The sequence below is a fragment of the Monodelphis domestica genome, chromosome 3 (assembly GCF_027887165.1).
Source record: "Monodelphis domestica isolate mMonDom1 chromosome 3, mMonDom1.pri, whole genome shotgun sequence".
NCBI lineage: Eukaryota > Metazoa > Chordata > Mammalia > Didelphimorphia > Didelphidae > Monodelphis > Monodelphis domestica.
The window spans coordinates 198,936,674-198,960,470 of NC_077229.1; the positions used below are offsets into that span (position 1 = coordinate 198,936,674).

Genomic DNA, 23,797 nt, shown 5'->3' on the forward strand with positions numbered 1-23,797 from the left:
GTAAATCACTTAACTTAGCAAAGTTCTTAGCAACTAAGGCTATAAATTGCAGAGAAGGTCTTAATCTGCCCTGGTAGAGGAAATTTTCTCACCTGGGAGTTAGTTTCCTATGCCAACAAAATCATAGATCTAATCCTTATCCTAGAATTTGGGTCAGGAGAAATGTGGTCCGTCTGAGGCAGTTTTTGGTACCTAATAATCACAACTGTTTTTCTATTGAAAAGGTATAGGGCTAAAAGAAAGGAGACCTGTCCTCTTTTTCTGGTTTTGCCATTAGCTGCTTACATGACTTTGAAACAAGTCATTTTTCTGGTGTTGACCTCAGTTTCTTCATCTATAAACTGTACAGTGATGATGATAAACCTGCTGTAGGTTTGACTGTATGAGAAGGGTGGGGTGCCTGTACCCCAGAGACAGGTCCTGGCACCCAGGTAGCTAAGGAGGAATAGATGTACTATGGTGGTCTCTAGCTGGCCAATGACCACGCAGCATTGGTGACAGATGCTGCCTTGAAGATGAAGTACACTCCCTTGAGGAATATTCATTTCTGCCTTCTCCTCCTACCCACTCAAGATTGTACCAAGGAAGCCTTGATGGCTCTTTACTAGTAAAAGCCCTGTCTTGGGATGCCTTAATCCAGTACTAAAATTCTATGGTTCATTTTGATAATCAATATTTGATTGAAATATTTGTAATCAATATTTGAATAAAGCTGTCTGATTTCATCAGGAGAGATCAACTAAACCTGGTGGTATAGAGTATTTTCCCCCCTTTTAATGATGAACATAAAATATATTTTTCAAAATGTAGTTTAGTAGTATGCTAGGGACTAGATGGAAGTCTGGTGCTTTCTACTTAATAATATTCTGATAGAGTTGACTTATCTATGCTCATAATAAATTGTGAGCTTTATATCTATAACTTATTATCAGAACCCAAGGCTCTGGGACTATAGCTAAGTTCAATCTTGGAACTTCTCAAAAATCATATTCTTTATGTTGCTCATGCTTCTACCCAGGGTTTGCTCCTGGAGATATCTAATATCCTGGAGATATTAGACTTTGGTTCATTTCTAGGTTTATATGAAAAAGTGAAAGGGTCTCTGAGTTGTAATGCTGGCATTTAGGCTAAAATATTATTAAATATAGGACTGGCCACCCAACAAAAAATGTAAAGAACTTACATGGGGCACAACAATCAAAGCAACTCCCATACTTTCTCCAATAGGTCTCCACTTTCCATAGGAACTAATCTGGCACTATCAAATTATAGTACGACCTTGGGGGAAAGCATTTAGGTTTGGAAGAGTCCATCTGTCTTTCTGGAAATGCCACAGTTTGAATTATTATAAAGGGAAAATTCTAGATTTGCTCCTTTATATTATGACTCTGTTTCTTGCGTTTCCTTAGTCTCATATTCTGTTTGGTGGAGAAACTTATCTACCTCCTCTATTACTCTCCCATTGCTGTTCCACTGATGATGGCTAATATTTTTGCAGTTCTTGGTGGGGTCCACAAATTCCATGCTACTTTACCACTACCTCTGCCTGCAGACATTTCCTGGGCTACATGGTTCTGTGGTGGTCCTTAACACGGAACTGAGTCTTAATCTCTATGAATAATCCTCCTTGTTTCTCTCTCCCCTCTCCAGCTCTCTGGCACCATCTGTTGTCCCCATTTTCCCCCTCTTAAAAACCAAAATTAAGGATGTAGTCCAGAAATATAGATTATCAGTGAATTTGTCCATCAATAAATATTTATTAAGCATCTTCTGTGTGCCAGTTAATATACTAAGCTCTGGGGACACAAAAAGGGGCAAGAGATTATATGGAGGAAATAACATGGAAACATATATAAAACAAGTTATAAACAGGACAAATTGCAATAATTAATAGAGAAAAGGCACTAAAATTAAGAGGGACTGGAAGGGTCTTCAGTAAATAACAACTTTTTAGCTTGGACTTCAAGGAAGCCAGGAAGTCAGCAGGAACATACAAAAAGAGCATTCTAATTATGGGGAATAGCCAGAGAGAATGGCTGGAGCCAAGAAATGGAGTGTCTTATTTGTGAAACATCCAGGAGGTCAGTGTCACTGGATTAAAGAGTATGTGTTGGGAATAAGGTGTAAGTAGACTAGAAAGGCAACTAAGTGGTTCAGTGGAGAGAGATCCAGGCCTGAAATTGGGAGGACATGGGTTTAAATCTGACCTCAGATACTTCTTAGCTGTCCCTTAACCCAGTTTGCCTAGTCCTTGCCCTTCTGTTGTAGGATTGTTACTAAAACAGAAAGTTAGGGTTTAAAAAAAAGTCAAAACAAAGACAGAAAGGTGGTAGAGCATTTTCCTTTTGATCCTGAAGCAATAGGGAGCCTCTAGAGTTTATTAAGTAGAGAGTGACATGCTTGGACCTGAGTTTTAAGAAAATCCTAGGTAGCATGGTGCCTCATTCTTCCCCACTCCTGGATATATACTCTATAGGCTTTAGCCTTTCTGCAGCCCAAAACTCCTGAGCTCAAGCAATCTATCAACCTCAGCCTCTTCTAGTACTAGAAGTATAGGAGTATTCCACCGCTTTGGGTCTAAACCATGTTTTCAAACATTTTTCATTAATTCCTCTGTGTCTACATTAGCCTTGAATTCATTGAAGATAAATAATAACAAAAACTAAACACATAAACTTCAGTACTTTTCTTCTTTAGGCTGAGATTTGTTACTATTAAACCTGTCACCATTACGGTACTGATAAACATGAATAGAATTAGTGGAATTTTGGAGAAACAGAAAAAAATGCTGGAGAGCTAATAATTATTCTTTTAAAAATTGTGACTCTATAATCTTTAAAGGATAGTAACATGTAGTTTTTCTTACCAGGGAATTAAGCTCTTCATTTAGATTATGGTATCGATCTAGTTTGTTTCCTAATAAGCCAGGCATCTCTGAATAATTCTCAAGTTCTTCTAAATCATTAACTTTGTCCTAAAATAAATATATTAATATTCAGCCATGATATTTCTTTATTTCAGTAAATTCTATTTAAACATACATTTATTAAGTATCTATTGTGTGTAAGATACCGTGTTGGTATGGAATCACATTTGAAAAACTTCCTTTTTGGTTTCTCTAGAAATAGGAATAAATATCAGTCTAAAAACTTTTCCATATTCAACTCATTTAACAAAGTGGATACTAGGCCAAAGAAAATAAAAACCTTTCTAAGGAAACTATCAAGGTTTGTAAAAACCAGAATTTGGGATGAAAAATACCTCTTATTTAGTTATTATCATTGCCTTCTCTGAAGTGATAGTGTGATGACCCACCCTTCCCCATTCAGAAAAGGATTAAATATTGATTAGAAGAGGAAGTCCCTTTGATTACTCCAGTAGAAATTACTTGAGGGAAATAGTCAGGGAGGAATGGAGCGGTTCTAGTTGAAGATTAAGTGACTATTATTCTAATATGTTAACCTCACTCCCAACAATATTTTAACACTATGACTTTTTTTCTTCAAGATTCCAAAAAATATTCCCTCCAATTGTCTTGGTGTAGAGAGACATCCTGGTGTTTGGACATTTCATTCTTTAAGCTTGGATTTAGAATAATTATAAGTTAAATAAAATTATTTCTAGTAGACTTGTACCTAAAAAAATAGCATACAATGTTAGTATTTTTTTAACATTGGAAAACAAGGGATAAAAAATTCCAGAATGTTTTTCACATGAAATATTGACCAGTCATGTGTCTATCAATCTGCAGTTGAGATCTCCCGTTACACATTCAATTCCATTCAATAAACATTTATCAATCAACTACTTTGTGAAAGGCAATAGTAAATAGTACTGGAAACACAAAAATTGTCATAATTAGACCCTGCTTTTAAAAAGTTCGCAGTCAATGATGAGCAAAAAGACAAATAACTATGATAGAAGAGAGTATGATATATGGAAAGGAAAAAGTCCAGGTAAAGTACTACCACCACAGCAACTAATATTTATGTTTCGCTTCCTATATGTCAGGCACTATTATTTTTAATTAACTATTTATTATTATCATAATTATTATTATAATTAACTATTACTTTACAATTATTATCTCATTTGATTATCACCACCATGCTGGGAGATAGGTGCTCTCATATGAGGAAAATGAGGACAGAGATTAGTGACTTGCCCATTGTCACACAGATAGTAAATGTGTGAGGGATGTTTGAACTCAGATCTTCCTGACTCCAGGTCTGGTGTTCCATCCACTATGCCACCTGGCTGCCCCATAGGAATAAGAACTATTGAATTGTTCATGCCTTTTGAACCACTGACCTCATTACCACCTGTGAACTATAAGGATGTTAATAAAAGGGAAATGCGAGGGGAAAACTTTCACTGCTACCTACATTCGCTTCTCTACAGCTTTTCCCTATTTTCCCCATTGCTTCTAGTTTTGGGATGACTGGAGACAAGCTCTTCTATATTTTTTACATCATTCCCTTTCCAGCCTAAACATTGCAGGTTTCTTTAACCTCCCTTTCTATGGTGCATTCTCCCAGTACTCAGCTCTGCTCTTCATGAAACACTCAGACTTCTGTTTTCCCAACAGGTGATTCTCTGAGCTGAATCCCAAGTTCAAAATGTAGTTTGGCCAGGGCAGGGCTTCTCTCTTCCTAGGCTTTTTTACTTTACTTTATTTTAAAAATCCTTGCCTTCCATCTTAGAATCAATACTGTATATTGGTTCCAAGGCAGAAGAGTGGTAAGGGCTAGGCAATGGGGGTCAAGTGACTTGCTCAGGGTTACATAGCTGGGAAGTATTTGAGGTCAGAATTGAACCCAGGACCTCCTGCCTCTAGGCCTGGCTCTCAATCCACTGAGCTATTCAGCTGTCCCCTAGACTTTTTTCACTTTAGCCTAGGATAGCACCAGGTTTTTGGTTTTGGCTACACTGTCATAATGTTGAGGCAGTCCATGAAGAGGCAGCTTGGAGTATAGAGGATGAAGTGTTGGACTTGGAATTAGGAAGACTTCAGTTCAAGTCCAGTCTCAGACACTAAATGTGTGATCCTGGGCAAGTCACTTAACATGTTTGCCTCAGTTTCCTTATCTATAAAGTGAAGTGGCATCTACCTTGCAGGATCAAATGAATCAAATTTGTAAAAATCTTAGCACCGTGCCTAGAACATATTAGGACCCATATAAATACTTGTAGCCATATCTCTACTTCTGATATATGGGCATAGAATGAGAAACTTTGCTAAGTGCTTTCCTGCAATTTAAGTATTTCCCAGCATCCCCTTCTCACCTCACCTCTCCTTTCCTACATTTTTGTTACTTCAAAGTAAAAAGAAATGAGGTTAGTTTGACACAGTGTGTCCTTGATGAATCCATGCTGCTACTTGGAGTTCTTCCTGGGAAAGCCCTTTTGATCCTTATCCAAATATTCTCCACCACGTTTTCCCTTCTGGTTCTTGGATTTCTTTACATTAGTAAAAATTTTAAATAGAAAATGGTGCTCATTCTCCTTTTAAAAATATATTTTGTTACCTTAAAAAAAATCCAATTCATACTATTTTATTATCTCCCTTCTACCTTCTCTCACTCCCACTAAGAAAGCAAATACCCCATCTCCCCATCCCCTAATTGGCCATTCATGAGAAATTTTCCTCAGTCTACACTCTGAGTCTGTCACTTCTCTCTGGAGTTCAGCATCAAATTTCATCATGAATCTATGGAATTGTAGTTAGTCATTGTGTTGGTCAAAGTTCACAAGTTTTTAAAAGTTGTTTGTCTTTATGATATTGGTATTATTGTATAAATTGTTCTCCTGATTCTGCTCACTTTACTCTGCATCAGTTCATACAAGTCTTTCCAGGTTTCTCTGAAACCATTCCTTGCATCATTTCTTATAGCACAACAGTATTTTTTTTTATCACATTAATATCCCTACCACAACAGGTTTGACTATTCCCTAACTGGTGGGCATACCATCATTATTTTCCAATTTTTTTCCACTATGAAAAGAGCATCAAGAACTATTTTTAATTGCTTCTTGGAAAGTGTCTTTGTGAATTATTGGTCCTCTGTTTCTTTTTATGTTATACCTGTTCCCATCAGTGGTATAAGACTTGTCAGGTTTATGTGGCAGTTTTCTCCCTCTCTATTCCTTTATAATTTAAAGTTTTCTTGAAGGAGATTTACAAGAAATCAGGAAAATGTTTTTGCTAACATTTTTCATGGTATATATGGTATATATGATAATACCATAAATGGGTAGCAGTCATTAAAGCTTGATAGTTCTTGGGAGGGACTTCATCATATCTAGGTACATGCCCCAGGGAGACAGCAAATGTCTGTTGTGTATGTAGTATAACTAAATACTCAGCAGGAGTCATTGGACACTGACGATCTTCTTCTAGTCATTATTGGACTTCTCATAATGGATCTGTGGACCCACATCTTTATTCTTTGAAATACAAGAAGCTATTTCCTATGGACACGGGCCCAGCTTTTCTTACCATAAAGACCCTAGTGTTTATTATACAGTTGTAAATGTTAAAGGTATTTTTTTCATGGGGGCAAACTGCCCAGTTGTGATACATGAAGCTGTCCAGTGCTTCACCAGGAGGCTAAAGTATTTCAAGTTTTGAATAAAGAGAGGGAGGGATTTTAAATCGATGGAGATGAAAGGGTATGGGTGAAAGGTCGGAGTAGGAATCAATTCAAGTAAGGTTTACCAGTAGAGTCATCTTTACAAAATGTGGGGGACAGAATATGATAAGTATTAGACTTACCTCAAAAACTTCCTCTTGAGAAGCTTTTTCATTAGCAATTAATTCCCTAAAGGCTGAGATTCTTTCCTTATGTTTCAGAAGCTAGGAAAAATTAGAGGTAAGTTATATTACAAAATGATAGAAATTAAAAGCATTCTGTTTTTATCTTTACTGTACTCTAGTGGGTAACACAAGAAGAATCTTTAAGTACAGGTATTCCTTTCACATTGTAACTTTCCCCACTGTGGTTTTAATATATCTGTCATCATAAGAGATTAAATGGGAATTGGGGGGGGGGAGTTTTGCAAAAGCCATAGAAAACACATAAAGGCCAGAGATGATACAGAAAAAGTTTACAAACTCATAAATGCATAAAATATTGTATATTATTGCATATGATCAACATATTTTTAACTTCTAATATCATAAAAACACACAGTTTTTAAAAAGTTAAAAGTTTGAAAAAAGAACACAAAAGCCAACAAAGGGCACACAAAGTTGAGAAATGTAGAAATATCTTAAAATATTTGATAACTTATAAATGCCTAAAATGTATGTATTGTTATATATAATGTTATCTGTTCAGTATGGATTTTACTGTTTGATAACATAAATGTTTACATGCAGTCTCTCATGTGACATCTTGTGATGATCAAAAAATTAAACACAGATTTTTCATATCTTAAGGGGTGCTGTACCCCTAGTCCCCAAGACGTGGAAGGTATACCTGGACATATGATTAAAAATAACCTAAGTGTCTCCATGAAAGATGAGACCATATTTTTAAAGTAAATTCATGAGCGATCAATAAGGCAAACCTCCTTGAATATAGTATGAAAACAGGCAATTCAAACTGCTACCTTTAGTTATTGGAATGCCAATTTATTTTAATTGAACAAAGATTTAGCAATATTCTTTTTTTTTAATTTTATATTTTATTTGATCATTTCCAAGCATTATTCATTAAAGACATAGATCATTTTCTTTTCCTCCCCCCCACCCCCCATAGCCGACGCGTAAATCCACTGGGCATTACATGTTTTCTTGATTTGAACCCATTGCTATGTTGTTAATATTTGCATTAGAGTGTTCATTTAGAGTCTCTCCTCTGTCATGTCCCCTCAACCGCTGCAGTCAGGCAGTTGCTTTTCCTCAGTGTTTCCACTCCCATAGTTTATCCTTTGCTTATGAATGGTGTTTTTTTCTCCTGGATCCCTGCAAGTTGTTCAGGGACATTACACCGCCACTAATGGAGAAGTCCATTACGTTCGATTATACCACAGTGTATTAGTCTCTGTGTACAATGTTCTCCTGGTTCTGCTCCTCTCGCTCTGCATCACTTCCTGGAGGTTGTTCCAGTCTCCATGGAACTCCTCCACTTTATTATTCCTTTGAGCACAATAGTATTCCATCACCAACATATACCACAATTTGCTCAGCCATTCCCCAATTGATGGGCATCCCCTCGTTTTCCAGTTTTGGGCCACCACAAAGAGCGCAGCTATGAATATTCTTGTACAAGTCTTTGTGTACATTATCTCTTTGGGGTACAGGCCCAGCAGTGCTATGGCTGGATCAAAGGGTAGATATTCTTTTGTCACCCTTTGGGCATAGTTCCAAATTGCCCTCCAGAATGGTTGGATCAGTTCACAACTCCACCAGCAATGAATTAATGTCCCTACTTTGCCACTTCCCCTCCAGCATTCATTACTTTCCTTTGCTGTTATGTTAGCCAATCTGCTAGGTGTGAGGTGATACCTCAGAGTTGTTTTGATTTGCATCTCTCTGATTATAAGAGATGTAGAACACTTCTTCATGTGCCTGTTAATAGTTTTGATTTCTTTATCTGAGAACTGCCTATCCATTTCCCTTGCCCATTTATCAATTGGAGAATGGCTTGATTTTTGCAACCTCCCGGCCTGCAAGAGGCTGCAAAGGGGGGAAGAATTGAGAGGATAGAGATAGAGAAGAAGTTTTTACCCGCGAAGGGCGTGAACGGGCCGACTTTAGAGATGTGAGTAACCGAGTCAGTAGACGGATATTATTTGTATGAGCCACAGCTAAGCTCCGACCACTGGGTGTGAATATTCAGGCTGAAACCACCCAATGATCCTCTTTTAACACCGTACCGGTCAGAGGATAAAGCTAGTGCAGATGGAAAGGAGACTAGGAACTACAAGAGGTAGATAATGCTAGATAGCATTAGGAGAAAGAGAGGAAGTAAGGCAGGCCTGGTCTAAGGACCAGGCCTTAGTAAGAAAGATAGAGAAGAGGGACAGGGGAGAAGTTGCTACTTGCCAGACCCGGGAATCCTGAACCAGTGGGCGGAGCTTAGAGGAGCTGGTTTATTTATAGTCATGCCAGCTCAATACATATTGAACAGTTATATGATACCTCAATACATATGGATGAGTTATCTGGGGTACCCCTATTGGATAATACAACCTATGACAAGGTGAAGGTGGGGTTTTACTCCTCAGGTGAGTGGGACACAGGAAAGCAAGGTTTCGCGCCTAAACTTCAGCCATGCTGGCAATAAAGTTCATTGCCATGCACATAACGGCCATGTGCTCACTCACATTCCTTGCTTCCCCACAACGTCTAGGGCTGGGCTGCTACAATTTTTTGTACAGTTTAGCAATATTCTAAAAATACATACATGCACATTTATCTTTATTATCTCACTATTCTTACCCTGAACTGGGCTTCTGTTTCCATTTAGATCAACCTGAGAAGGATGGTTTCTTTGAATTCCCATGTTTTCTCCTCTAAGACCTTTCTCTTCGTAGTTCAGTTACAAGACAAAAAACCTCTCTAGAATTCCAGTCATATATGTTCTCTCTCTCAATTAAAATAATTTGTTACCCTATAGTTGAGACCAACTATTATGAGTCTAGTGCCCAACTATGAATAAGTAGCCTCAATCCTTTAGTTAGGTAGGCTTATTGCCCATATTTCCTTGCTATGCATGTATCTCAGACTCAAAATGATGCATCTCTCAGATCTGACTCTTTAGGCTTATGACTCTATAATGTTCATTTGCTCTATAATACTTCTGCCTCCTCTATTTCACACAGTGATCCCCTTGGCTCTGCCCTCAAATCTCTAGTTGTGGCAACTGAAGAGCCCTTGACTGTCAAATCAATAATATAAACACTGATGAAACTTCATCTCCTATCCACCAATTTGAATGAACTATTGCTCTTAAGGCAGCCAGGTGGTTCAACGGATAAAGCCCTGGACCTGAGTAGGATTTAGACACTAACTAGTTGTGTGACCCTGTGCAAGTCATGCAACCTCTCTTTGCCTCAGGCCCTTCAACAATAAAATGGCAATAATAATAGCACCTATTTGACTGTTCAAGGTTCAGAGGACCAAATGGCATACTATTTGTAAAGTACTTAGCATGGTCTGTGGCACATAGTAGATTCTATATAAATGTTTATTACCTCCTTCCATACTTCCCTTCCTTTTAAAAATAGACTTTATCCTACTGACTGATATCTTGAGCTCACCCATAGAATATAAATTAATATTTTTTAAATCAGAAATAAATCACATATAAAGATAATAAACTGTGTAGATGAAGTTACTATATACTTTTAAGAAGTAGGTTTAATATTAACTTCATGAGTGAGGTTTTATACCAGTAAATACTCTTCTGAGGGGCCTAGGAAAGCTCTGGAATTCTAAGAATTACTTCTTTGAAACAAAAATTATTCAAATATTAGTATTTATGCCTCTTATGTTGTCTTATTCTTTGATTAAACAAGGGAGTTATTGTTTCTAATAAAGAAAAGAAAAAGTAAAGAAAAAGTACCTCTTTTTCCAAACTTTTCTTCTTTAGATTGAAATACTTCATTTTATCATAAACATTCTTCCTGGTATATAAATGTTCAGTATCAGGATTATCTGTATCCTAAGAAGAATAACAAGATTAAAACTGGAAAAGATAGACCAATTAGTTTTCAATAAAAATAAAAAGAGGTAGAGGAATGGGATGGTGTACTCCAACCTTCAGTTACTTATCCCAAGGCATCTAATAAAGTGTTGTATGGAAGGATTTCATATGACTTCATATTTATAATTTAATCTTTGGAGGGAAGTTAAGGTTCACCCAAAATGCAACAGAGAAATGCATGGTAGACATAAACAGGCTACAATGCATTACAAACAAGGAGGAGTGAGATAGAGTCACTGAAGAATGATGAAGAAAGCATGATTTTTTTTTAAAGGATGGATTAGTCACACAAAGGCAGCTAAGTGGCATGGTGGATAGAGTACCTAGCCTTAAGTCAGGAAGTTTCCTGAGTTCAAATCTGATCTCAGATGTGTACAAGCTGTGTGACCCTGGGTGAGTCTCTTAACTAGGTTTGCTTCAGATTCCCCCTCTGTAAAGGGAGCTGGAGAAGGAAATGGCAAATGACTCCAGAATCTTTGCCAAGAAAATCCTAAATGGGGTCACAAGTTGGACATGACTGAGACAACTGAAAAGCAACAAAAAGTTACATGTACAAGTTGATGATAACCAGTGGTTAGGCCATGTGCTCTACTGGTGTCTTCATGATATCTAGAGACTACTCAAATATACCCTCAGTACAATGAATAGATCCCCTAAAGTGAACTTATGGACAGGATAGAAAGGTGTAGAATGGTGGCAATCTATATCAATGGATGAATAAGATCACAGATCCACTGGAATACTAGAAGTGATGGGACAGGAGAATGTGATTTCTGGGTCCTCAACATCCATTTATAGCTACACATTCACATATATCTAGATGCATTCTATCTTTTTTGTGATTCTGTATACAAAACAAAACAAAAAGAAAAATAATTGATTACACTTAAAACTGGAACAATTTAACATTTCCATCTATTCTGCAACTGTTATTTCATTAGCTAGAAGTATGCCAGAGTATTCAAGGGCTTGAGAACAAAATCTGTCCTGGGGCATTTGGAAGTACTGTTTTGCGGATGGCCTGGACACACCTGGAGGTTCATCTCCATTCTCTTCCCCTAATAAGTACTCCCAATTACCTCACAACCATTTTTGGGGGTGCATAAATATAAAATTCCAGCATAAAAGAACAAGGACAGATCAAAATAAAAGTACTGACACCAAAGGGCCATGGCTCACTACAACAGTATAATGGATGGCATTAATGAACAAGGAAATGCACAGCAAGGTAAAAGAACAGGAGAAATGGGGACCTGGTTAATCCACACTTTATTTACTTAATTAGTCCATTAAAAATTGATTGTTGTCATTGGAAGGGTAATGACCTAAAGGCTAAGAAATGTTAAACAGTGGGAAGCCTTTAAGTAATCCTGAAATCTGAAGAGATTTAATGTAGGATTTAGGTCATATCTGGCCATATTTTTGTCAGGTTTTCTCTCTGTCTCTACTCCTGGTTTTTGCAAATCTTCTGAATGTTTTATTTACCTCAAAGGTGAATAGTCCCACCATTAGAGTCACTAAATTGTGCATCTTCGATATAAACTGAGAAATTTTTTTCATATATGGTGAATTCCAATTCTCTTCTTCTAAAGGCTGACAGTCCAGGAACAAATTTGAATGCATTATCTTCATATCCTATAGTGTGTACACATTCACATTTGTTATGTTAAAAGCCGAGAACTCGTTTTTTCTTTTTAAACGAGTCTTGAATTTAAAAAATCAAATCACCAAAAAAAATGCAGGGTTTCAAAAGCGAAACTAACAACTGCTTCTCTGGCTTTTTCTGCTATGAAATTTTTGGTTAGCCAGCAGAGATCAGAATTCAGCTTTAGTTTTAAATAAGCCAAAGATAAAATTGTAAGTATGCTTAACTTCTATAGAACAAAGCTTCATTAGTTAAAAATTGATAATAATTTAAACAGTGGCTTAGCATAAACTTATCTTCATTTATAGGATTGCAAATCCTATATCATACATCATTATTTAATTTTATTTAATAAATAGTTATTTAATAAATGAGGAAAAAGGCCCAAAGAGGTTAAGGGATTTAAGGTCACATAGGCAGTAATCTTCAGAGGCAAAATTTGAACCCAAGTCCTCTGACTCTAGAGTTAATGTTTGTTCTACCATGTGACCCTTTTTTTTCCTAGAAGGTATAATAAAGATTTCATAGGAACTTTTAGTGAGGAAAAAAAAAACCCTAAGAAAGCATTATCTATAAACACTTTAAAAAAACAACCTTGTATATATAGACAACTGACATGCAGATCATTTGTTTATTATAATCCTTCTAAACTAATTTGGCCAATGAACACTTTTAGTCTTTAAATATATTAAGACTTATAAATGCTGACCTGTAAATTTCAGAGCAAAAACGGAGAAATTTGTCTGTTTTCAGATTGAAATATTATGACATGAAACAAGTATTTTAATATTACCTATGTATATTGCTACATATATATAAAATTTCAGGCTTAACACTTTAGAGATGAAAATATTGCCAGCATTAACATTTTCTCATAAAACTCCTATTCATAACTGTGTATTGTATCAAAGTTCTAAGGAACACAGTTTGTGAAAATATTTTTAAAAAATTAAAAATTGTATTGATGCCTTCTGTTTTTACAATCCAGTTAATTTTCCATATGCCACTTCCTGCCCTGTCCCCACATAGGGATTGAACCTTCTCTTGTAACAAAGGAAAACAGTTCATCTAGCCATATATTGTACCTTCATCCCCCCGTTACTATTAAAATTATCTCAAGAGTCTGATGTTGGGTAAGAAATATCAGTTTATTGAATATATATCAATTTATTGGTTAGACCAGGATCATAAGTAATAAAGTGACATATAGGTCTCCATTTGTCCTCTCAAATGACCAGGGACAATCTGGAAGCTGGGTCAGACAACTTAAAAGAGTTTTAGGAGTTCATTATTCAGCCCCTAACTTGGATATCCCAAGACATTTCTACTTAGTGCATAGCTAATTAAGAGGTGGTTTATCAAATAATTCATTTCTCCCTATCCCTACAGGTGGTCAGGTCACCCATGCAGGAAAAGAACCCTTCTCCCCTTCATTTATTAACCAAATACTGTTTAAAGGGAAGACATTCTTTAGGATTTCCAAAGACAAAGAAAATATCAAAAACAGTGGACTGGATGGAATCTCTGACCCAGACCCAAATATACACAGTTAGTCTCCCAAATATACAGGAAGGCCTCTAGGGCCCTGCTTGATATGAGAATACAGTATGTGAAAAATAAAGATCATATCCCTATCTCTCTGCTGAGGGAAGGGATATATGTTTCATTATATATCCCCTGGGACCATTATTGGCTCACTTCTTTTGGGGGGATCTTTTTAATTACATTGTTTTCATCATTGTGTATAGTGAAACATTAATCCATTCCATCCAAAAAGTTCCATTTGAGTGGGGACTATTTTATTTTTGTCTTTGTGTTCCTAGGACCAAAGCAAGCATGCCTTGTACATTGTTTTTAATAAAGACTTGATAAATCAATTTGATAAGACAGAAAAAGAATGAAAAAAGACAACTACTGTTTAAAATAGCAGCAGAAACAACAAACATGTTCTCAAAAGCACTATAAGCTGTTGTAGATGAATGAACCATGAAAATTCCAATTTCTTCAGATTAAATATAATCTTTATGGAAATAAGCTTAAGAATCACAGAAGGATATTCTATTAATGTGGGTGCTCACATACCTGAAAAAACCTCCCCAACATGTATATTTTCCACTCTATCTCTTTTTCTTTTTTCTTTAATACCTCTTTCTGCAAATAAATGCCACGTATTAGTTTCATGTAATTTGGTATTGTATTCTAGAATTTTTACCAGAAATTAAAATCAAACTCACTGGCTGCTTCTTCCCTTTTTCATGTGATTCAGAGATTTTGAACATGAGATTTGAACATATTAGTTCCATTAATAGAAATAGATAAGTCACCAAGAAGAGCAGAATTAGGGAAAATTTTTAGTATTAGACATGTTGTGTTTGAGATGTTGGTAGACTATTCAAGTAGAAGTATTCATCAGGTAATTGGAAATATTAATCTGAGCTTAGGAGGGGGTTTGGGAATAGAACAATGGATTTGTGAATTACCCATAAAGAAATAATAGCTGAAGCTGGAGCAGCAGATAAGGTTGCCAAGGGAGAAAGTTTAGAGGAAGAAAAACCCTTTAGGGAGTGAAGGGAAAAAGAGGAACAAAAGAAGATGACAGAGAGGAGGAGGAGACCCAGGAGAGAGTAGTGTCAGGGATGAAAGGATGCCAAATAGGAAGGGATAGTTAAGAATATGAAATGCTGCAGAAAAGTCAAGGAGAATGAGGATTGACAAAAGGATTGGTGGAAAAGTACTGTCAGTAGACTGGTGGGGAAAGAAGATGCATTACAAGAATTTTAAGTCTGTCTTATTTAGAGCTGGAAGGAACCTCAGAAATCATCTAATGGCCCAGTCTATTGGTATGGTCTCCTAACTAGCTTCCCTGCCTCAAGTCTCTCTCCACACATAGTCCACATAGCTGTCACAGTGATTTTCTTTAAGTTGAGATGAGTCCCTTACTCTCCTACTCAACTAACTCCAGTAACTAACTCCCTATTTCTTTTCTGTTTGGCTTGTAAAGTCTTTCACAATTTGAGCCCAACCAATCTTGCCATACTCATCAGACATTACTCCCCTCACTGCATGCTACAATCCAACTGAATTGGATTCCTCTTTTCCTCACATTTGGCAATCAATTTCCTGTTTCTGTCCCTTTGCACTGGCCTTCCCTCATGCCTGGAACACACTTACTCATCACTTCTGCCTTAGAAGAGTCCTCACTTTTTTCAAGAAGCATTTCAGGTACCATCTTCTATCCCAGGCGTGGGCAGTCCAATAAAGCCTATAGACCCCTCCTTAAAATGTTTGAAAATGAATAAAAATAAAATATGTAATATTACAAGAAAAACCAATTATTGAAAGAGTCATCAAAATATGGGAAAACAAGCTCAAGGGCCTTGGGTTAAGAACCCAGGTTCTATTCAAAGCTTTTCCTAATCCTCTAGCTGATAGTGCTCTCCTACCCTAACTACCGTGTATTTATTGTTTATTCAGTATATATTTAAAATATGTATATATAGAATGTGAACTCTATATGTATAGGATATAAAAAGAATGTAAGCTCCTTGAGAACAGGGACTGCTTCATTTTTGTCTTTGTTTCTCAGCACCCAGTACAGATTTTGGTAAGATGAACAAGATCTCATTATCCTTGATACTCCACCTCATCATTACTCTCTGTCTCTCTGGTGGGTGAGGCCAGAAAACTCCAAACCTCAATTAACAGAGAGCCTAGCTCAGACATCTGCTCATTTCTCACCTGGCTACACTACTTTGGGACTTTTCTGACTGACTTCAAAATGACCCTCATTGCAGATACCTTCCTCTACCCCTTCTTTTTCAGCTTCCTTTTGTGTTCTGTTAGATTGTTAGCTCCTGAAGGCAGCATGGTCTTTTTTCTTGTTTGTATCCCTGGCACTTAGCTTCATGCCTGGCACAGAGTAGGCACCTAATTAATATTTACTGACTAATAGCACATAGTACATAGTACATAGCAGGCTCTTAAGAATGTTTGAAGACTTGGTGGAAGAATGAATAGATGGGACGACAGCAGCAGGTATTCCTTTTTGGGTTCTGCTGTAGGGAATATAGGGGTTGAAGATTTTTCTTATACTATCAGAGATCTCAGCGTTTCCTCAGGCTGGTGAGGAAATACTGAAGGTTGATGAGGTAGAGAAAATGAAAGACAGAACAAAATCCTGGAGGAGGCAAAAGGATGGAGAGTGATTAGATAGCATTAAGAAAGAAGTGGAACTGCACTGGACTGGGAATCAGGAATCCTGGGTTCTAATTTCAGCTCTTCTCCTAACTAGCTCTGTGCTTTGAAGCAAATTATTTAATCATTCTGGATCTCAGTCACCTGAGGATTCTGGACTAGGTGATCTTTGAGGTCCTGTTGAGTGTTGGTATTAGGTGGAGGTGGGAAGGAGGCCATAGGAAGGTGCTCAAGTCTGATGATGTCTACAATCTCCTCAGTCAAGTGGGTGAGTGTTTGACTAATAACAGAATGAGGAGATGAGTGGGAGGGTTGAGTAAAGTGAAAAAAGATTTTTAACAGTTATAGGAAGCTGATATGAGATAAATAGACTGCATAGTGGGTGCCCAGCTAAAGTAACATAACATAAATGTGTAGCTGATGACAATGAGCAGCATTCTGTGAACTTCTTCAGCAATAATCAACAAATAGGGAGCTGAACAGAGAAACATGGGCAATGGAGGTAGCCTAAGGTTGGGCCTACAGTCAGAGGCAAAAAGAGTTCCAGGATGAAATGAACCACTAAAGGGTACAGACTGTGTCAGGAGACAAATGAAGCAAGGAAAGGAATGATGGATTGTGAGGCTATGAAGAGGTTTATGGAATGAGGATCACAGTGGGGTACAGACTAAGTTCAGCAGAGAGTGGTTTACATGGAGAAGTAGAGGTCTTGGTAGTTCAGAAAAAAAAAATTCAGAGCTCCAGAAGCAGAAAAAGAGTTCCAAGGGATGATTAGATCCAAAGTATGATACGTCATGTGGGGAGCTATAGTGGAATGAAGGTAAAGATCCCCAGAATTGAAGACTGAAAAGCTGAGGCTTTTGTGTTGACTAGGTCAACTGGACTCATGCCAAGAAATGGAGTGAAGAATATAAAACTGTGATAAAGTTACTGTCAGAGATATGAGTCTGTCAGTCTTGGTTGTTGTTATTCAGTCATGTCCTGCTCTATGTAACCCCATTGACTTTTGCCTATGGAGTTTTCTTGGCAAATATACTGGCGTGATGTGCTATTTCCTTCTCCAGTGTCCTATTTTATAGAAGAGGAGGAACTACGGCAAGGAGGTTAAAACTTGCCCCAAGTCACATGGCTAGTAAGTGTTTGAGGCTAGTAAGTGTTTGAGGCTGAATTTAAACTCAGATCTTTCTGACTTCAAGTTCAGAGTTCTATCCATTGTACCATCTACCTGTCAATATTGGTAGACCATGATGAAAGAAAGGAAGGGAGGGAGGGAGGTTAGAAGGAAGAGAAGGAGGAAGGAGGGAGGAAGGGAAGAAAGGAAAGAAGAGAGGGAAGAAAGGAGGCAAGTTAGGAGGGAAGAAAGAGAGAAAGGAGAAAAACTGAATATAGATATATAATTCATAAAATAAGAGATAACATACAAAATAATTATCTGGAAGTGGCAAGATACATGCTTGTTATAGTTAGAAAATTGTGAACCCCTAAAATTACATTACCCAAAGTTCCTTTCTGTTTTACCTAGAATCCTTTTCGCTTTTCCTATGTCCCTTCATTTAAGTGATTGTATTTAAGTTGGCTGTGATTCCTTCCATGCTCTCTTTGACTCAGGACTGGACTGAGTTCAGGTAGTTCTTTTACTTTAGTTATTGTTAATAAAACTTTATAAAATACAATACTTAGTTATTGAATATTAATTTTAAAACTTACATGCTGATCTCCATTCCTTTCTATCTGGGTCAGAGAAGTTGAAACAACCTCCACTAAAGAGGACAATAATGAGGAAAGTGGCATTTATTAATAGAAAACCTGGATTTGATTAGAGCTGGGATACAGAAGTCCTATTTCCAAAAAAGGCTGAGAATATGATATATTTTTCTATACTAGAATGAACATTCCACGGATTACAATGAAAGGACTAGTAGAGGGTTGAAGTAGATCTGAGGAGTAGGACAGATTCTGGAATTAAAAATTCAAAGCCAATTTATATGAAACTTCACACAAAAGGGATGCCACCTTTCTAGCTGATTTTCTAGGATTCTATAAGTATACCATCATGTCATCTACAAAATGTGATAGTTTAGTTTCCTCATTACCTACTTTAATTTCTTTTTCTTGTCTAATTGCTACCTAGGATTTCAAGTACACTATTAAATAATAGTGATCTTGGGCATCCTTGCTTCACTCCTGATCTGATTGGGAAGGCTTCTAATTTATAGCCATTGCAGATGACATGGAATGCCTCTTTTCTGAGAAAATAATCAGTTAATATTCTGCAAGATAGGACTGGTATTTTGAATAACCAAAACTACAAACATATAATCTTTGCATTATACTCAAAATCTTACATGACTAAAGCATGAATGACATAAAAAATGAGTAATCCTGAAACCTACTTCAATTTTATGGTAACTAGTAGTGTTCCTAGAGGTTCTTATTACCTATCACCAACTTGAAAATGCATGAAATTCAGCATGAGGGATTTTTAATTTACACCAATACCTTTGTAGTATCTGACTCTATTATTTCCTCCAGCTGTTGTTTCCACTGAGCTGTCTCAAGTTTCCAATTATAGTTTTGTTCCTCACTCCTTTCAACTTGCTGCAGAAGTTTTGCATTCTCATTTTTTACCTTATTGATTTGCTGCTGTAATTTGGCATTCTTAGCTCTTTCATTTTCAGAATTTGACTGCAAAACTTTAACTTGAGCAACCAATTTGCCAAGACTAGATTTCAATTCTTGCCTTTCTTGTATTTTGACTTCCTCATGTCTCTGGAATTCTGTTTGGAGTATCTCCAGAGCTGAAGTCACAGTCTCTAGTTCTCCTCTCAGATTTTGTAACTTCCCTATTTCTTCCTCCTTCTTATTTAAGATTTTGTCCATTTCTAAACAATAACTTAAAGATTTATTCTTTAGCTCTAATTCATTCTTGTGTTGCTCCTGAAGAAGAACGTAATCTGTTTTCATACTTTTAAGCTCTAGTATTAAAGTGTTTTTTTCAAGAATAGATTCCTCAAGCTGTTTTTTTATTTCAGCTGAAGCCTTCTGCAAATTCTTCAAGGAGTTTTCAATATCCTTTTTTTCTAGGATAACCTTGTACTTATCTTCAATGAGTTCTTCAACATTTTCCTTCAGCTTATTTATTATGTCAACAAAAACCTCTTGTTTGGAAATTTTCATTTGTAGCTCTTTGACATTATTCTCTAAATACAAGTTACTACATTCCAGTTCTAGTATTTTATTTTGCTGCTTATGGTTATCCTGTTTTAATGTATTTATGACATCATTAAAATCTATATGCTCCTCCACCAGGGGCGTCAGACTTTCAAAACCCTGCTTTGCATCTTGGGTATTGAAATCCTCTATAGATGCCTCACTCCAAGAACTGGTGTCTGTGAAATAAGTTAGGAAATTCTCATTGTGATTTTCAGACTCTTCCTTTACTTTCTTTGGGCAAATGTTTGACTTCTCAGGGCCCTCCACAGCATCCTTGGATTCCTTCGGATTAACAAAGATCTATTTTTAATTGAGAAAGCAAGACAGAAAAAGAGAGACAATCATCATCTTCAGAGAGAAGGATTTTAACCAAAAGATCATTAATTTTATGGATCAATGCTCTGATGTTTGTCATTGTCATTTAAATAGGAACAGGCAATGTGCAATTAGTACTTATTCCTTCATCTCTAAGATACAGGAGGTAATAAATAGTAAAATTATCTGTTTTATAGGAGCACTGTTAATTGTTAGCATTCCCATAAGTTCCCAGTACTTGCAACCTTTAGAACACTTCTATAATGCTGTTTCCCTTGTCTTCAATTAAACTAAATAAATTTACTAATAAATTTATAACTGTGAGAAGTTATCTTTTAAATATGAAAGCCTTAAAAAAACTGCCAATTAAAACTTTTAGATCCCTTTTTACAAGATTATGTTACTACTCTGATTCTATCATTATTAGAATGTCACAGGTGCTTGTCTTATGAAAGACAAGGACCAGGATGTGAAGACCTTGAAAGACTATAATTATGATAAAAAATTTATAAATAAAAATAGGACATGCTCATTCAGCTAAAGAATTGAGAGCTTTGCAAAAGATCTATAAAGAATAATACTGTATGTATTTGGTGGCGAATCTCAAAATTCTAGAAGAGATTTTGGTGGCTAATAGGTCCAAGCCCTTCATTTAACAAATAAAGAAACTTGAGATATTAAGACTGAGTTAATTCTGTGGGGATTAGCATTAGCCCTAGTTAGGCACATGCAGAAAGCTTTGTCTTACAGAATTCAACAAAAATTGCCATATGTATGTATATATATATATTTATATATATATGTATGTATTTTAAAAATACAGCATTGGGGAAATAAAAGTTAAATCAAACTTTTCTTTGCCTGCTACTGGGTAAAATCAAAAGACTGCTCACACGCCTAACTTCAAAGTGATAGCTATCATTTTCCCCATCTAACAGTTGACAAAGAATGTTACTCATTCTATTTTTTGGGTCACATCTATTTGACTGTATTAGATCTTGAACCAATTCTTTGTTTTTGTCCAGAGGGCATGGCAGATGTAGAATGCTGGTGTCTCCTAAGTTATTTGTGAGTTCAATATAGTGCTCAGCATCAATCTGTTGGGATAGATAAAGAGATAGGTGGTAAAGGTGTAGGGCAACAGATAAATCATATTCTTTCCTTAAAATATGTTGGCTTAATTAAAACAACTGAATTCTTCCTGTGAAGTACTACATTTTATAAATTTCACTAGGCTGTAAACCCTACAATGGAATTTTCTTTTCTTTCTTCTCTAAAGTATTTTATACAGAGACAGGTATCCTGAAACATCAATAAATACTAATTAATAATCATGATGAAATTGCCCCTAAACTGCATCTTGATTTTGGTGGCATTGTACCATCCAGTTGGGGTTCAAGATGTCCTTTCTAAAGTACTATGCCTTCAGAATGACCCTTTGATTTTACATAAAGTTATCCTACTCTCCAGAATTATCCTCTTCTTACTATACTATGGCGTCTTATGCTAACTTGGCCCAATTTAATCAAAATACTAGTTTCCATAGCACAGTACCATAAATAGCCATGTAAATTAGTATAACAACATAGAACAAGGCTTTTCAGAAACAAAATTAAGTCTCGAACAAATGAAGCTTTAGAAAAGAAATAAGCTCATGTGAAACAGAAAATACTATCCATAAAACCAGTAGAGTTATTCACTATCATGACTATGACATAGAAAGTGGTTGTGAACATAGGAAAATAAGTTCCACAGAGGAAGAGAGTATTTAAGACTGTATCTAGGACATTGTTTTTATTGTTCCTAGATTGTGACAATAGTATTTGCATTGTTGTTGTATTGTAAACCTCTATGTAAAAACAAACAATACTTTAATTTTGTTTTCTATATCATTAATCTTACCACCTGGGCTGTATGGATAGCAGTCTGGTCGAACCCTTCTTTAAGATATGATTCCCCAACCTCTGTGCATACATTTTTCTCAAATAAGAAGCTCGAGGTCTTCTTGAGGTTTATGGAGGTGTCCTTAATAATGCTGTCAAATAATGACTCTTCTGATATTGGGAGAGGTTCTTCAAATTCATCATAGATCGTCAGATGTGGACTTTTAGGGGCATTTACCAAAGTCTGCTCAGTATACACTTCTTTTTTGATAAAAATTGTCACTGTATCGTTTTGCTCTAGATTTTTTTCCTGTTTTATACTGCTGGTAGAACCACAAAATTGGTTTTGTGGTGCTGGTTGCCCTGTAGAGGATAATTGGTCATCATCATTCCGAAGTAGTTTACCTTCATTATTTAGGTCTTCTGTTTTGTGGAATTTGCAAATGGAATCAAAGCCTCCATGAATGATAGACTTGGTGTTGTCTGGAGATATTAGTACAGTCTCTAAATGGTCCTTAAGACTGTTATCTTATTGAAATGAAAAAAAAAAGAAAAAATCAGACTCATTTGACTAATTTTACTGAAAAATTTTTTAAGAGTTAGAAGGAACATTAGTCCTTTATCTTCACTGCTGTAATAATGCATGTTCATGTATTGCTTCAGTTTACAAAGTGCTTTCCTCACAACAATCTTGTTGATATAAGTAGAGCTAGCAATATCCTATGTTAATGCACATACCAAAGAATCAACTTTGTTAATAGTTTGAAAGCCATGTACTATTTCAGTTAAATTATTGCACAATTTATGTGATTCTCTAGTTTTTTAGTGTGGCTCAAAGTGCCAAAGTGGCAGTGCACAGGAGAATTGGCCATATTAGACAGGACAAAAGGATCATCCATGTTCTTTTTAAATTTTGGAGTTCTGTGGATTAAATAAGTAGACCAATGGCTTTGGCTTAATACACTTGTTTTATGATACAAAGAATCTGTAAGCCACATTTCATTATTGACAGATTAGTGAGGACAAAAAATTTGAGAGTATGATCCCTAGTGCCTTCCCCCACTGAATTCCCTGTCCACTGTTTCCAGATGTTGAATTTGGTGGAGAAAGGAGGAGAGTTGGCTGGATAAACTAGGGAGGGCTTTGAGAAAAGCATGTATGGTTCCCTGCTCCTATTTCCTGTTTGCAGAGCACAAAGACCTATCTGCTACTAGCCAAATATTTTTTAGTAATCAAAGCTATTTAGTAAGACATATGGTTATTCTTCCTCCTAGGATAATAATTTATCAGGATGACACTGATGGAGGCTGACAGTGATAGAAGAGGAACCCTGATGTTCTGAAATCTTGTGGTTTTTTTACCAGTTAGAATTAGTTAAGCACAAATTGCAAAATCTGTATTATTAATCATTTACATTAGTCGTGTACCATTCTATATTATTAATCACCTACATTGGTCTTGTATTGTTCTATATTTACATTAAGTTTTATACCATTATGTGTTAGTAACCACCTGTAGTGAGTGGTCTTACAAGATAAGACCACTGTTCTACATTATTCTTGTACTGTCTTGTTCCCTCCCCATGTTTCCCACCTAGATAAGGGCATTCCAGGAGGAAAGCAAGAGCTCTCCTATGCTGACAAATAACGGCAGGTGGAATAATGGAGGGAACCTAAGACATGTGTATTAGAGACTCTTGAAGTCCAGGGGAATCCCCCAAACTTGCATATGCCCCTTATTCCATTTTTGGTGTCCTTAAGTTCACCTATGACATGTCAGGTCCAAAAAACACACCACCACTGGACTTGTACTCTCCTCCTCTACTCCAATGT

General features: G+C 36.4%; 2 protein-coding genes across 17 annotated transcripts in view; one reads left to right on the top strand and one right to left on the bottom strand.

Annotated features, from left to right (window-relative positions):
• Nucleotides 1-23,797, bottom strand: part of CAGE1 (cancer antigen 1) — a 105,222-nt gene that overhangs the window by 53,199 nt on the left and 28,226 nt on the right. For 6 of the 16 annotated variants that reach the window (XM_007487990.3, XM_007487992.3, XM_007487991.3 and 3 more), the window contains 8 exons: nt 21,985-22,493; nt 20,976-21,179; nt 19,054-20,067; nt 14,443-14,511; nt 12,201-12,350; nt 10,575-10,673; nt 6,776-6,856; nt 2,867-2,974 (listed from right to left, as the gene is read on the bottom strand). In XM_007487990.3, the coding sequence (XP_007488052.2) occupies nt 2,867-2,974; nt 6,776-6,856; nt 10,575-10,673; nt 12,201-12,350; nt 14,443-14,511; nt 19,054-20,067; nt 20,976-21,179; nt 21,985-22,493 (2,234 nt within the window). The remainder of the gene's footprint in view (nt 1-2,866; nt 2,975-6,775; nt 6,857-10,574; nt 10,674-12,200; nt 12,351-14,442; nt 14,512-19,053; nt 20,068-20,975; nt 21,180-21,984; nt 22,494-23,797) is intronic. The other 10 variants (XM_007487998.3, XM_056823396.1, XM_056823395.1 and 7 more) reach the window with 7 other exon arrangements.
• RIOK1 (RIO kinase 1) overlaps nt 1-23,797 on the top strand; it is an 89,246-nt gene that overhangs the window by 1,048 nt on the left and 64,401 nt on the right. The gene's annotated exons all lie outside the window — the stretch shown is intronic.